The following is a 17,051-nucleotide window of genomic DNA, read 5'->3' on the forward strand; positions in this document are numbered from 1 at the left end:
TTCACTTATCCAAATAAAAAAAAGGGGTCGGCAAAAGGGGTCCTCCATATCAACTATTCACTATTACAGCGATATTGTCATTATTATTCACCGGATTCAGATGAAAATTGGTACACGAGAGTTTTGAGGGATGAGCAATGGAATTCAGTTATTCAATTCAGTGTAAGGGGCCGGCAAAGAGGGTCGTCCATATTAACCTTTCAATATTTTTGCACTATCGTCGTTATTTCACATCGGGTTGGGATGAAAATTTGCACACGGTAGTTTTCGGGGACGGTTAATCGATTTCAGATGTCCAATGTTTTGCCAGGGGTCGACGAAAGGGGTCGTCCATGTTTATTAATTTTTCACTGTTTTAAGCAATAATGACGTTATTATGCAATGGATTGCTTTGAAAATTTTCACACGGGAGTTTTGAGGGAAGGGCAATCAATTTCAGATATCAAAGATTGTATAAGAGGCCACAGAAAGGGGATTAACTTTTTGGCAATAATTGCGTTGTTATGCAACGATGCAACGAAAAGAATGGGAAATGAAAAGAATAATTTTTTTAATGATGTATAACTTTTTATTCATTTATATCAAAATTAACAAAATTGGCTAATTTTTGTTTTATCACATTTAGAACAAGGATGCCTTTCCGTTGTAGTAACATTCGAATGCAGCAAAGGCAGTCTCACATGCGTCATCTTTCTTCTCGCTGCACTTCTTGACCAGGGCTTCCACTTTGCTCTTCTCGCGGTCCAGCGACAGTCGTTCGATCATATAATCTTCCTGCAGGTTTCCTTCAGCATCCATGAATCCAGCTCGTTCCAGGAAGCACTTGACGAAGCATTTCTGATTCTTATCAACGTTCTCGAATTCTCCTGCACGCAGTTTTCCGACTGCTTCTTTGGTAAGGCCCTCGAATTTCGTCAGACATTCAGCCGCAAATCCATCGGCTTTCTTCACTTGCTCCTCGGTCAGAGCCTGGTGTGGATATTAGTACACAAAAATGGTAAGTGATTCTTCAAAATTTATACAACCTCTTAGCACCAAAACTTACGCAAACTCCAGCCAGGGCAACAGCAGCCACTAGAAGAACGGAGACGAATGAGTTCATGATAACAAAACTTCTCGAAAGCTGACAACTGAATAGCTTAACTGTCGAAATCTGACTGCCGTTTTATATCGTTCTGGACCAGCTGATAATGGATCGGCATCTAGGCGCGCAAAAAAAACCCCAGAGACTCGTCAAAAAAGCGGCGCTTCTGAGCTGATTGGTTGATAATTAAAATAAGAAGCAGCAGCAGACACACCTTGAAGCAAGGTCGACACGCTAAATAGATTCCGTTTGGTTGCATCGCGCACGGAATCCGTTTAAGAGCATCGGCATCATCGCGCGGGGGATGTTTGGGTTTCTGGTTTAGATAAATATCATTTATACTTATTCTAGCCCGAAGGTACGATTTGATTGAGTGATGCATCGGAAATTGGGTCATTAAGTTTGCTGGCAGCTTTAGCAATCATTGCGGACTATCGATATTGGCGACAGTTTAAAATGCGTTTTTCTGCAGCTTGAGAAATTAGTCTGGGCTCTAAAACTATTGAATAAATTTAAACATTTTTTTTTGCTTGAAAGATTGATGCATCAACAATCTCGTGTTGGTGATTTTTTTCGTGATGAATTCAGCTCTGTAATTAAATTTAATTGCTGCCACTAGTTTTTCAATAAAGCGGTTTTAAATGTCTTTTAAACTTTGTCGATCAAATCATTCCTTTTTTTCTGAAGGAAATATTTTCAATTGTTCTTTATGAATTGCATTTTATTTGTGCTCAAATTAGCAAATAATGAACTCTTTGACTTTAGACAGAACGAACCTGAGCTGTTTAAATTCTAGTTTGACAATTTCTTTTGAGTATCATCAAATAGTCAGCTGAATTTCCCAAATACACTAAGTTTTTTTATGCGGTATGAAATCCATCTTTAACGTTTACACTCAGGAAAATTCTTATTTTAATTTTCATAAGTTGCTTTGAGGAAGTACTTTTTTTCATAAACGTCTTATGAAATTCTTCCAATTATCATAAGAAGTTCTTCAAAAAAAAAAAAATAGAAGAAACGGCATTGAAAAAAAATTTAACACATTCAACACAGTCATTTATTTCATCGTCGTCAGATGCACTATCAGTTTAAAAGTTACTATTTTTTTTCAACACTTAAATGTGATTTTGATCTTCCAAATGGTAAGCTCAATGTTGAATTTTATTTTTTGTTGAAAATATTAGTACCGTAAAACGGGGTAACATTGATCACCGGGGTAACTTTAATCAACATGAAATTTTTCCACATAATCATCGAAAACTAAGTCTAAAGTAAAATACCTTTAAACTTTTTTCTACGTTTAAAAACCAATAAGTTGAGTTTCAAATTGGGTAAAATTAGGTTTGTTTTTAAAAGTTTCAAATATAAGTAAAAATGAAATTTCAAAATCTTGAAATATAATTTTTTTTCGATGGCTCGCAAACAAACACCCTTTCTGATGAAGTCAAAGCGCTTAGAAGCAGCAGGTTGATTTATGTGAGAGTTCAACTTTTTTCTTTAATAATACATAGTTTTGGTGAGTTTTTGTTGTATTTGAAGGTATATTTTGGGTATTAAAAAATAGGGACATTTTCCAAGAGTAGCCAGTCTAGTACAAAAGGCTACAAATCCTATCAGATGGTAACAGGGCAGGGGTGTCAGGTGTCCTGATTTTTCAGGATTTGTCCTGATTTTCGAGAGGCTTTCAAAAACGCTTGAATTGTCCTGATTTCTTAAAAATGGCCCTTAAAATGTCCTGATTTGTCCTGATTTTTGAAAAATATTTAGTTTATAAATAAACTTATTGTTCCATGATGAGAACATCTGACAAATCTTCAATAAAATAGTTTAACCAGTTTAAGCAATGATAATCTTCGGTTTAAATGATATTTAAATGGTGTTTTTCGATATTAACTGCATACCAGCCAAAGTTATTCTCGCTTCAGTTGCATAATTCGAAGCGTCTTCAGCACCTATATTTCGCCTTTAGTTATGCAATTCAAGCAGAACTGCATGTTATTGTGACCAATTTAGTGGTGTCCTTAAAAATCCTGATTTTTTTCTTCGCGGTGTCCTGATTTTTGACAAAACGACCTGGCACCTCTGGATGGTAAAGTTTGAAGGAAAAAATTAAAGGGGAATAGACCGATAGCCTACACACAAAATTTTCGAGGCTGGAATTTAGCAAAATTTTGCTAAAATACCAGCTAGAAACTTAGCAATCAAATTAGCAATATTTTTTCACTAAAATTTCAGCAAACGAGAAAAAAGTTAGCCGCCGCAGTTTTTACACAAATTTATAGCCAAAACCGGAGAAAAAGATTGCCCGGATCCGTTATTTCATGTTTTGGTATTTTTTCTCTGAAGAACCAGGGGAATGTTTGAAAATGGAATAGAATACACCAATTTCCTGCACTCATAATTTTCACATTTAAAAAAAAATTTCACACTTTTCGTAAAACGGAAGTTTCGATCCTGGGAATGCACTGACTGGCGAGCGAAATACCAAGGGGGCATCCATAAATTACGTAACGCTCCTAGAGGGGGGGGGAGTAAGCTCGATCGTTACGAATTGTGACATAGGGGAGGGGGGGAGGTATGCTCATCGTTACGTAACGATTTTCCCTTAAAATTTTCAGTTTGCTAATCGCAGCTAATTTGATGTCATGCAACTTTTTCAGAATGATGAGCAAACCAAAACCAGCTTAAATTTGTCAGCTTCAAAATGATTGAAAATGGAACTTGGAAAACCAAATAATTGATGCATTCACCCCCAAGAACTCAAATCAACTTCAAGACGGAAATTTGACTTTTTTTAAAGTTGATTTAAAAATGCAAATTTGATTATTCCGACGAATATTACTAAGTGGAGAATATTTTACATAACAAGTTATGCTCCATGAACTAAATGAAGTATACAAAATAGATCATCAGTGAACAAGCACAGAGCAACTCGCAATAAAACAATCAATTTATTTTATCAGAGTTATCATCAATGAGTACTAAGAAGCGATTTGGATAGATATTAATTAAGTTTCGAAGAACGTTAAAAAAAGTATGTTTAAATCTATTTTTGATCTTAGAAAATCAATATTTTAAAACATAACAAGTTGGGGGAGGGGGGGGGGGGGGCTAAGTATCAGCGTTACGTAATTTTCATAGGGGGAGTACGTCGACGCGTTACCTTTTGTGACATACGGGGGGGAGGGGGTCAAAAAAGTGCATTTTTTGCGTTACGTAATTTATGGATGCCGCCCAATGCCATCTTTATCAAAGAAAGCACCGGAATGTTTGCCGGATGCAGCTTGTTGAAATTCCAATTGTGGTCCTTCCTCATTGCCAGACTATCGCGGGTTTCGTGTTGCAGTTTTAACCTGGTAGAAAAAAAAAACAAACACAAAAATATAAAATTAAAAAATTGGAGAATCTGAACACTTTAAGATCGGACCTTACCTGTAAGCATCCGGTGGCTACCATTTCGTCGTGGAGTTGGCCACCATAAGAACCACCTGCCACGAATATCCGGAACCGCACTTAATCGCGACAGCTTTTTATTTTTCTCCCAACTGGCGCGGCGGCTGGTGTCTGTGAACAAAGCGGCTAAAAAACCTACTAAAATCAAGTAAAATGACCTTTTTTATTATGAAAATCAAGTAAATTTAGCTTTTTGCAAACTCAACAGTAAAAAAATATTTTTGCTAACGGAAAGTAACAATGAAATTGTGCTAAGTGGAGCCTCGAAAGTTTTGTGTGTAGGGAATTGAATGAAGGCAGAATTTAATTTTTTCGAAAATAACATTTTATAAGTAATGTTGCAGCATTATTGTCCATCATTCGATTTTAGTTGTTTTTCGGCCCTACACATTAAGGACTGCGATGGTGTTATTTTCGGACCGCGAAGAAATCTAAACCAAGAAATACCGAAATTCAGCATTGTATATCTCAGAACTCACTGGACCAAAAGTTACAAATTTAGTATCTCTGAGTGCTGTGATCAATTTTGTAGAGTTTTATGAATTATTTTATATTATTTGAGTTCGTTCCGAACTGCCTCAGCATTTGATAAACTAGCATTTGTAAATAATATGAAAGTATTTTGTATCCCTTATGAAAAAAAAAACAAACTCGTTAAAACCGTCAAAATAGAAACTGCTCAATATTGAAAAACGTGATCAATCTTTCCCTGGATTTCGGTAAACTCAATAGGTAAATTTCATGTTTTATTTGCTTTTCAGCTTGGTTACCAATCAAAAGCGAGAAGTCAAATGTCCGAGGCTTTATATTTTCGGGTTTTCTCAAAAGTTAACAACATAAAAAATTTGAGCGTAAAACACGTGGTCTGATGCCAATCTGTACCAATTCCGATATGATTGTTTTCGCAAAATTTTTTTTGAAAGTTTATGAAATTTTGCAAAATATTTATAGTGAATCATTTCATTAGACGATATCTCAAAAACCACTTTACAGATCGCCAAAATTTTGCTTATGTAAAAAATATATTACTAGGTAATATAACTAAAAATTTAATAAATTTTCATCCATCCGTTCAAAAGTTATTCACAAATCAAAGTGTTGCATTTTTTTCATATACAGCCGAATATTCGGTTTAACGGTTTTGAGGCCGGCCGACCAAATATTCGGTTCATCACTACTTTTTAATAACCTTGACGCAATTTTGCTTTTTGATTTAGTGATCTTAGAATTTCCAAGGCGTTCATTTTACGTCATGTTAACACTAAACGTACCGGAGGCGGTCAAATGACGGTTTTTAAACTTTGAAGGATGATTACGCCTTATATAATTTTTTTTTCGCCAATTTAACGACAGGACTATTTTTATTTTCAAAATGCAAGTATTTTTGCGTTTTTAAATTTTTTTTAAGTGTTGTGGTTTTCGAATAACGCATGTGGTATACCTATTCATACCGCGAGCGGTCAAATGACGGTTTACACTATTTTCACTAAAACTTTCTTGTTTCTCAACCGATTTCTTTAAAATTTATATTTTTGAAAAGCTTATAATGTGACTCAAATATGTTTCTCAGACAGTTTTCAGCTACAATCAATAATTTCAAAGTTATTTTAAGTCCAAAAAATTTTTTATGAAAAAACATGCTTCAGGAAAATTGCTATAAATCAGTTATTTAGTGCTCGAAAAAAATTTCACTTAGTGCCTGAGAAAGCTGAAGTTAGAAGCTATATGCTGCACATACGGAAATTTTTATCAAATTTTTTTTAAGATCATGGCCACAAAAAATGTAAAAAAAATTGTGTAAAACCCGTACTTTTCAATCAATCAACCGCCAAAGCTGTTCCTGTTACAGTAGAGAAAATTTAAATGTGAATTGGAAAGGGGACGCAATTTGTCACATTTTGGCATCTTTAGATTTTGTAAAATACGAAATACATAATTTATGACGACCTTTCAAAGGTAGCTGTTTTTCGAACTTTTTATCAATTTGGATTTTCTGAGACAATTCCTACACCTAAGCTCATCTTTGCACTGGATTTTGAGTACTTTAACGTGAGGTTTAGGCGATAAATTTATATGCAAAAGAAAGCTAATTTCATACCGGTTCTAGTGGTTTAACTGCATTGGCGGTGCAATGCTTGGCGAAAATATGATAAATAAAACAGTGAAGTAGTTTCTGAATTTTGAGAAGTCAGCACAAATTCTTGCTTGGCAGACGGGCGCAGTGGGTGGTAATATCTCAAAGCTATTTTGCACACGAAGACGGGTGAAAGGAAACGAAAAAACAAACGAGCATTCGCTCAAATTTTCTGGTTTTACTTTCAGAAATATATTTAGGGTAAATGATCTTGAGCGGAACTAGTCAAAATCTGATCTTGAGCGGAACCATTTACTTTTTCTAAGTTCTAGGCAATGATTGTTTATGAATCTTACCAAACTGTTGAAAAAACACTTTTTCAAGATGTTTTCATACAAGCATTGACATTTTTGATAAAATTTATCAACTCAAATAATGTTATTAGAAGATTTAAAAACATACGCATTTCTGCTGCAATTTTCATCAATCTACGCTGACTTTGAACGTCAATTTATGTCACCCTTGACCGTTGTAAACTAATTCTCAATGATTATAATAGCAGAAAAACTAATAAAAAAGCATTATTCGGGTTTTTGTAGCAAGTTTTCCATCAGAATATCAATTAATAGCGTAGTTTTTAAAAGTAAAATATGATCTTGAGTGGAACCATCTTCGATCTTGAGCGAAACTACTAGCTTCCGAAATAAACCGCTAGGTGCGCTGCCTTATGCCTAATGTCTCACACGCAGTTTATACCCCTGAATGTATGCAACACATTTGTATATTTCTTATTCTATCTAAATGTAAAATTAAGTTCGAATAGAACAAAAACTAATTAATTGGCGTCACAGCGTACCAAACTAGGCACACAAAAAGTTTAATTTTTTGGGGTTCAAGAAATGTGTTTTTGAATCTTTCTTTCAGAGGGACGACGAGAAGGAGGAGAAAGGCTTTCATACATAATTTTTGGGATAATTCGAGAACTAATGAAGCCAATAAAGTTAAATCATTATCTCAGAATAAGAATCAATCTTCATTGCCATTCTTATTCGTACTTTATGAAGTAGATTGTTTTTAAAGAGATTGTTTCAGATGTTCACATTTCAATTGAAAACGATATACTATCTAATAAACAAAAATTCAAATTGTTTTTTTATACACATCATTTTAGTTTTACAAAGTGTAGCAAAGCACACCGGGTTAGCTATTTTATAATACTTCACGATTCAATTGGTGGCCTAGTATTGAAAACCTATCCGATTTCCTTGTGTTTGACTTTACACTTGAGCTCGAACTGGAAATTGGTTTGAGGAATAATTGTTTTATCAATTGAGATAAATAATTTATGTTTCAATAAATTTTGAATATAAATATATATCAACGTGATTCTGGAATTTATTTTAAACTTTATTCTATGAATACGTTGCTTACAGAAAGGTTGCCGAAATAACAGTGAAATCTGTTAGTTCACAAAATTTTGAGGAAATTTTTATCACAGAATCTGTGTCACATAACACGATATTTTGAAATATTTATAGATTTTACAGAATTTTTTAATTGCGAATGGATTTCCATAATTATAATTTTGTTTTGGTCAATATAAAATTAAGGTTTCTTACTTTGAATTAAAAAAGTATGAAAAGATTTTCAACGTAAACTAATTTTTCCCAACTAAAATATAAAAACGACACAAATTATCATGAATTTCCAATAAAGTTAAAGGAATTAAGGGAATAAGGATTAAAAAAATAAGAGTTTTTTTCTCTAAAACATTGATTTAGAGCAATGTACCGTTTTTTTTTTGCCAAATCTGTAATTTAAAGTATCTTCTTTTTTATAACTAATTTTGTCGTTAGCTTCATCAATCAATCAATCAATCAATCAATCAATCAAATATACTAACGAATTTAATTTTTGTGATTAAGAAAACTAAAATTTGAGTTTAGAGAAACGATTCTTTCAAAATAGGATACAGTGCATCAAAAGGAAAATTGGACTTTTTTTAAGCAAGAAATAAATTTGAACGGATATTTTGAGAACACCTTTGGAATGCTTAGTTTCTTTTTTTCACGTAAAAAGATTAATTTTTGAACTTTAAAATCTTCACAGATGAAATTTAATTGAAGTTTTCACAGTTACACAAGTATTAGGAATAAGAGCTATTAAAGATGTTGACAGAAGAAAATGGTTCCGCTCAAGATCATATTTTGGTTCCGCTCAAGATCAGCGTGGTTCCGCTCAAGATCAGAATTCTTACTTCAGTAAAACAGCTCTAGAGTTATAAGGATTCACTCTAAAATATTCTAAAAATCATCATTAGAAAGCAGAAACCAAGATCTATCCGCTGAACTGAAAAAATATTTGTTGGAATGAAACCCAAAGCCATACCGCTTGATCAACTGTTCCGAGTTGCGTCGAATTGAGCCAATTGGTTCCGCTCAAGATCATTTACCCTATTATATTTTTGTCAAGCATCGCACCGCCAATGTAGTTACGTCACTAGAACCGGTATGAAATTTTCTTTCTTTTTCATATAATTTTTGCGCCTAAACCTTACGATAACATACTCAAAATCCAGTGCAAAGCTGAATTTAGGTGTAGGAATTGTATCAAAAATCCGAATTGATGAAATGTTCGAAAAACAGCTACCTTTGAAAATTCGTCATAAATTATGTATTTCGTATTTTACAAAATCTAAAGATGCCAAAATGTGACAAATTACGTCAACTCTCCAATTCATTTTTTTAAATTTTTCTACTGTAACAGGAACAGCATTGGCGGTTGATTGATTGAAAAGTACGGGTTTTACACAACTTTTTTACATTTTTTGTGGCCATGATCATAAAAAAAATTTGATAAAAATTTCCGTATGTGCAGCATATAGCTTCTAACTTCAGCTTTCTCAGGCACTAAGTGAAATTTTTTTCGAGCACTAAATAACTGATTTATAGCAATTTTCCTGAAACATGTTTTTTCATAAAAAATTTTTTGGACTTAAAATAATTTTGAAATTATTGTTTGTAGCTGAAAACTGTCTGAGAAACATATTTGAGTCACATTATAAGCTTTTCAAAAAAATAAGTTTTAAAGAAATCGGTTGAGAAACAAGAAAGTTTCAGCGAAAACAGTGTAAACCGTCATTTGACCGCTCGCGGTATGAATAGGTATATATAAAGTGTCGGTATGTTTAGTGTTAATGAAAAAAATAAGCAGCTTGTTAAAGTATGTTGATTCTCAACACTGTTTGTCGCTCTAGACACGAACGTCACATCATTTTTGTAAATAAACCGCGAAGCGTTTGTTGCACGTTCGATTAAATTAGTTTACGTGCGAAGAAATGTAATAATGAATAAAATTGCAATAAACGTTCTCTATTAGTTTCGGACGTCCTTAAAGAAAAAAGTCCTGAATTGTTATCCGTAAAGATCCTGAATAAAACAAAGCATTATAGCTCAAATATCCAATTCCTTATCGCTTGAGGAGCATCTCTTCAAACCCCCTTTAACACTTTTGGAATACTAGAAAACGCCTTGAAATGGTTATCTTTTGAAAAAAGTTCGTATAAGCATTTTTATTCAATTTTACACAGTAATGATCACCAACAGCATCAAACAGCGCTTATTCGAGCACAAGTCGAATGTAAACAGTCTCAAAAAACTACTCAAGGCTGGTCGTGAGTATACAGATCCATAAATAGAACATCTGGGAGAGAAAATAGCTCTTCTAAAACACTGTTTCACCTACAAACACCGGTTCAATCTAGACAACGTAGCCATCGTGGATCGGACCACATCCTGGCAACGTTATACAAACCGTATGGAGCACATCTCTCAGATTTCCCCTTTTTTGGCAGATGTAAGCTTTTTTCTTCAGATTTGAGCTTTTATCTCCTATGCTCTCAAGGCAAAAAAAGCTTAAATCTGAGGAAAAAAAAGCTTAAAAACGAGATTCACCAACATTTAGTTAAAAGATGTTGGTCACACGATACATAGACAAATCCTGTATCGTTGCCGGGTCCTGGATCGGACTGACAACCGTGGGGGCTTCACCAGTGCTTCAAATAATCAGTGTCAGTTTTAAATTTTCAATTGAATTTACTGCAGTGTATGCTCAGTTCATTTCCATCTGCATTCATCTGATAATGAACAGAAATCTCAATCCCGAAAGCACTCTGCATACTCATTCACGAATCGGCAACATCGGTGCTCAGTATACATTCAGGCTCTTTTCAGGTTCATGAGATTATCCAATCTTCATTTTCAGTATCAAGCAAACATTACTGAAAGTGAAAAAAGCTCAATTCGATTATCATTAAGTTTAGTTGAATGGTGACAAAGCTTGTTCGATGCACTAGACTTGCGGAAATTGAATAATTACTGCTGAGATTCCTATTTTTTAAGGATTTTGATAAGAAAAAAACGTGATAGTGTGTAGAGGTGGGAAGGTTGAGAAATAAGTGTTCGGGTTGGCGAGAAGAACGCTGGCGAGGGAGCGTGTGGGACGAATGTGGGGGACAAAATTACGAAAAAAATGTAACAAAATTATGACACAAATATGACAAAAATTTGGCAATAAAATTAGAAAACATGACAAATGTGGTAAAGTATGACAAAATTATGACAAAAAAAAGTACAAAAATCTGACAAATATGACTTAAATTTTAAAATATAATAAAAAAAAACCAACGCAACTCTGTCGAAAATATTACAAATGTGATAAATATATGACCTTTTTTTAACAAAAATGACAAAATTTTGCAAAAATATAACAACTGACAAAAATGTGACAACTATAACAAAAATATGACGAAATATTGACAAAAAAAATTCAAAAATAAGACAAGCGTGTCAAAAATATTACGAATATCTATTATATAAAATTCTCTTGTAACGGTGTTTGTAGTACTACTCCTCTGGAATGGCCAAAAAGATTCAAATGAAATTATTTTTAGAATATTCTGTAGCCATGCGAATCGGTTTATATCGAATAAAAATAACAAAAAGTCGCATAAATTGTCCGTAATAATTAAATTTGTAGTTTTTCGAATCAAATTAAAGTCATGACATCCTTTCTCTCTAGATTTTTTTCCATTGGGCGGTTTGTTTTTCGTCTCCAAGGTCCAGGCGTCGCGAGCCAACGTCGCTAGAAGATAGTAACCATAGCATAGCATACTGATCAGTGAGGATATTTTGGCGCGTATTTCTCAACCAAGCATATTTTCAATGCAAGGGGTGACGATATGAAGCCCCGATGTGATTTTTTTCTAATTGATTCCTAGCTCATTTCTACAGCAGATGGTCATGAATGACGCCTCGATATGACTCATATTGACATTTTGCCGATCAAATAAAACTAATAAATTTTGGTTTTGTCAAAATCTGAAATTGAAAAGTCAGTCAGGCATCCATTTCCAGAAACTTCTTTTCTTCGAGGGGTTTGTTTTTCGTTTCCATGGGCGAGGCGTCGCGAGCAAACGTCGTTGCAAGATAATAGTAATCAAAGCATACTTTTCATTGATCGTTGGAAAAATTTAAAAATTAGGCGCCTGTTTCTTAACCAAGTACCTATATCTCTTATGCACGTGGGGTCGATATGCAACCTAGATGTGTTTTTTTTCCTTGCTTATTTGTACACAGCACATGGTAATAAATGACGCCTAGATGTAACACGGACCACACGGATTGATATTTTATCGATCGAATCAAAACCATATACACTGGATTCTTTTTTTAAACGATCTTATTTTACGCGGTTTTATTTTAAACGATTTTTTTTAAACGATTTTCTCGGAATAAGACGATTTACGAACATGTCAAAAACAGATTGTAGACATTCCCACTTTTAACCAAACCACTCCTGGATGGTAAATTGGTTCGGACGTTGCTTCCCGACAGAAACAAGGCCGGAATGGCCACTTACAGACTTTGCGGAAGTTCCGGAACAACCGTGGCTTATAACCCAAAACAGATCAATCGAAAACAAATCTTTGAGCTTCCCATTTTCACTCAAATCACCCCAGAATGGTCTACCTGGCTGGAAATGATCGATTTGCAGTCCAAGTTGGCCACTTTACTCGAAATGAGCGATGAATTTAGCCCGATTGTTTTGAACTTTTTTTAAACGATTTCTTTTTTTGCACGAACACAACAATCGTTTAAAAAAAGAATCCAGTGTAAACGATTTTAAATATTAAAACCATTTTTAATTCGTGTTAATTTAAGTAGTAGATTGTTTTTCAAAAAATATGAATTTGGTAATGATGCATATGAAATGATCTTATAACACTTTGCGGACGTTTGAAAAAAAGAAATTGTGAAGCTTCACAATCAATTTCGTATAATCCAATACGCCTAGAACGCTAGACACATTAACTGAACAAGAGTCTGTCCTTTGAAATAGATTGGATAGGATTGAAGTTTTTAAAGGCCGAATGAACTTTTTGAGTTTTTGCAAACGTAAGTTGAAGTTATCAATAAAATATTCAATTTTTTATAACACAAACTGAGGATATGCATTTTCCGGAAGAATTTTCAATTAAAAAAGTAGACTAGAGCAAGTGCAAACATTCAATTTTAACAAAAAATGTATGCATTATTTCTTCATCTAACAACTATTGGGCCCAAAAATACAATCTGATCAAATGAACTCAACTCTTTTTTTTTTTAAATCATTCACCAAAAAACTGTTTACACGTTTACTGTTCGTTCAAGTACGAACTTAACATGAAAAGTGTTTTTTTGTTTTACATATTTTGGGTACATAGAAGAGACTTTTGATTCACTTTTTTGTTGAAAAGTTTTTTTTGTGATTGATATTCCAGTGGCAGCAGATTTTTATGATGAACTTTAAATATGACCTGAAAGTGTTAAAAATAATATTAAGTCCTGTAATTTCTTAGGTGGAATAAGTGAAAAAGCGCCATTTAGCAATGAAACATCTACCATATAAGAATTTTATCTCAAAAATGGCCAGAAAGGATATCCTGAGTGTTGAATATGAAGCGGATATTCAAAATTATTATAAAGGTCTTTGTAAATCAAGGTCTTTTGGTTGAACAGCATTCAGAGAAATTTAAGTACCAAGCATTAATTTATTCCGGAGAAAAACTTAGGATATATCATTGAAAGTTGATAAAACAGACAAACAAGCACAAGTAATAAATTCATTTTAAAGTCTTTTCACTGACGCATCTGAAAAAGAAGTATGTGTTTTCACTTGCCTCAATAAATGGGACAAATGCATACTTCAATATTTCTTTTGGTCAACAAAACTAATATTTTTTTGAAAATATTATTTTTTTCAAAGAATATGAAAGTTTAACGTCGGTGATATTTGTTTGCATTTGCCCCGGTGTTTCATTTTTGAAAGTTAAGATTTACATAAAAAATGACACCTGATTTTTTTAAAGGTTTTGATTATATTATAGTTCCCAGAAAACAAAATGAACTCATGAAACCATCGAAGCCTGAACAGATTATTTTTTTTCGATCTATTAAATTTTAAAAAATCTACTTTTCAATTAAATGATATTAAATCTTAAAAATATTACATAATCCTCAATGAAATCGCAGATCACCACCAACAATGTTCATGGAATTTTGAAATCAGAACATCCCAATGCTTCAATTAGAATCTAATAATGGGTGAACATATCTAAATACATGTTTTTCCTCTTTTCAAAACCAATCGTTATTTTTGATTCATTGAGTTAAAGTTCGAATTAATTAATTTGCATTTTTTGCTTGAACAAATTAAAAAAAAGGAATTTGCAGTATACAAAATCGCCAAATTCAATGCGAACATGAATGCGAATGCGATAATGAACATGATTTTGATGAAAATATAAATTTGAATTCAAACTGCTTCGAAGGATGGGGATGGTGAATAAAAATCTGTTTGAAAATGGTTGGTAAAAAATCTTTTCTTGTGTTTTTATTTCTTCAGCTCTAAAGACTACACCTTCCAAAGCTAATTGGGAGCTGAAAGCACTGCGTTAGGCAAAATATTCGTCAAATACTCCGAAAATTGTCCTGATATTCAAATTCTATTCCAATAAATGAGAAACTTTTTATTTCTTAATGTGAACTCGAACAAAACGGGATAAATTTACTAAATGGAATACAGAAAATGAAACATACACAAACAGTTATTTATGGAACAAGTTACAAAAGTGGATTTCAAAACACCCGTAGAATTGAGTTGAAATTTTTAGGTTTTAATTTGATACAATTAAGCGGGACGATTCGAAAGGAGGAAAGGAGGAAAAAGTAAAAAAAAACTAGGAAAAATGGAAAATGGACGCCACTTTGAACATGGTAAGACGAAGTTTACCGGGTCTGCTAGTATAACAATAAAATGACGATATCATGACAAAAAATTGTGATAAAAATAAAACAAATTTATAACATAAATAAGACAAATATGACCAATTTATGATTAAAATATCAAAAAAAAAATAAAAAAAATTTAATTGAAGGGACAAACATGTCGTCAAACTATGTAAAATTATGATAAAGTGATAAACGTATGACAAATGTAAAATCTATCACATTTTTATCATTTTTTACCAAATTTGTCATAAGTTTGCCATGTTTTTTTCATTTTATTGTTAAATTTTTTGTAATGATTTTGTCATATTTATCAGATTTATGTCATAATTTTGTCTTATTTTTAACACTTTTGTTATATTTTTGACTAAGGTTTGTTGAATTTTTGTCATTTCATTGTTAAATCAATGTCATTTTTCTGTCTTAATTTTGACATATTTTTGTCATATTTGTCAGATTTTTGTCATAGTTTTGTAATTATTTTTGTCATGTTTGGTTATTGTATGTCAAAATTTCGCTATATTTTTGTAATATTTTTCATATTTTTGTCATATTTTTATCACATTTGTCAAACTTCTATCTCATCTTACAGATTTTTGTCATGTTTTTGTTATTTTTGTCATTTTATAGTTCATTTTTTTGACATATTTAGGTTATAATTTTGTTGTTTTTGTCAGATTTTGGTCATACTAAATATTGTCATAATTTTGTAATTTTTTCACCATATTTATTACATTTTATCTAAATTTTGTCATTTTTTGACCACAATTGTCAAATTTTTGTCATATTTGTCAGATATTCGCCATGTCGTCATCAAAAAATTTATAATCATCTCTCTTCCCGTCCTATCTGAATAATCGTATAGTCTTATCGAATTTCCAATCGTGTTTTCTTTTCGAATCCCATTTCACAATTTTTGAAAACGGCAAAAAACAAATGCCTACTGAAATTATCAGCAACTTTCGCTGACACTGATTGAATGCTAAAGCTACATTCACTGATCGAATGCAGTGAGTGACAGAAACGCCTAAGCGAAAGACGCTTTCGTAGCAGTCGAGTGAAACAAGTTAGTTCGGGTTAACGAGTAAGCTTTCTACTGACTGATAAACATAATCGCAAAGCTTGCCGCAGGCACGAATATGACCGAGCCGATCAGAAGCTTTTATATTCGTTGACTTTTCTATTCCATTCATTTCAGTTCAAGCTTTTTACACTGATAAAAAACCACAGTCAATATCATTCGTGCTTTCAGAAAATTTGCAGCACTGCCCCACACACTCGATATGCTAGAGTGTTTCCACATTGCCACTGAGCCGCATGCAGTCAACCCTCGCAAGGATGTCCAAGGTGTGAGTATCATTTACGCAGGCCTTCTCTCCAACAAGGAAATACGCAGGGAGAACAAAATCAACTCCAACCAAATACTTTCAACAACGAACGTCAGCTCAACTGATCCGAACAAAACATAAACAAACCAATATCACACACATACTATCACAACAGAAAAACACAACAGAATCCAACTCCACTTTATAAAACCACAGATAATAAAAATAATACAGACAACAAGAAGTGAACGCTAGGAGACAGACATATTAGAAATACCGTAGAGTTTTACAGTTTGTTTGTAAAAAGTAGTGAAAAACAAATTAAAAATGCAGGCACGTGCTAAACTTACTACATCAAAACAAATAATAAAAAACTGATAGTGATTCATTAGGACGTCAACGAAACGTCCACAATAAGACTACAATCACCAGTCACAAATCAACCATCTGACGTGGACAACATATGACCAACAAAACCCAGTACCGAGTTGGGAATCTAACCCATCTTCTCCCTTTTTCTTCGTCTCCCGCTTGACATCCTGAAAGTTGTTTGCATGTGCTATGTTTTTGATGACAAAACTATGATTAAATCACGATTTGTGTTGTTTATAAAAATTGAGTTTTAGCATTATTCGCAAACTTAACTAAGATTTGGTTCGTCTAAGAAAATATTGAAGGTTAAAGCCTAAATTTTTCGCCTCAATAAGTAGGGGAGAGTGGGGATACTTGATCCCCTTTTCTTATTTTCACCATATCTTTTTGGAAAAATTTAGCAACTCGCCGTC

At 33.1% G+C, this 17,051-nt stretch overlaps 1 protein-coding gene across 1 annotated transcript; it reads right to left on the reverse strand.

The window, feature by feature from the left end:
- Positions 1 to 545: 545 nt before the first annotated feature.
- Positions 546 to 1,195, reverse strand: LOC129748309 (general odorant-binding protein 56d-like). The gene is made up of 2 exons (XM_055742857.1): positions 1,046 to 1,195; positions 546 to 969 (listed from the first exon to the last, which is right to left on the reverse strand). Exons 1-2 carry the CDS (start codon positions 1,100 to 1,102, stop codon positions 622 to 624), a joined length of 405 nt encoding a protein of 134 aa, XP_055598832.1. The 5' UTR covers positions 1,103 to 1,195; the 3' UTR covers positions 546 to 621.
- Positions 1,196 to 17,051: the final 15,856 nt, after the last annotated feature.

Source organism: Uranotaenia lowii, chromosome 2 (genome assembly GCF_029784155.1).
Source record: "Uranotaenia lowii strain MFRU-FL chromosome 2, ASM2978415v1, whole genome shotgun sequence".
NCBI lineage: Eukaryota > Metazoa > Arthropoda > Insecta > Diptera > Culicidae > Uranotaenia > Uranotaenia lowii.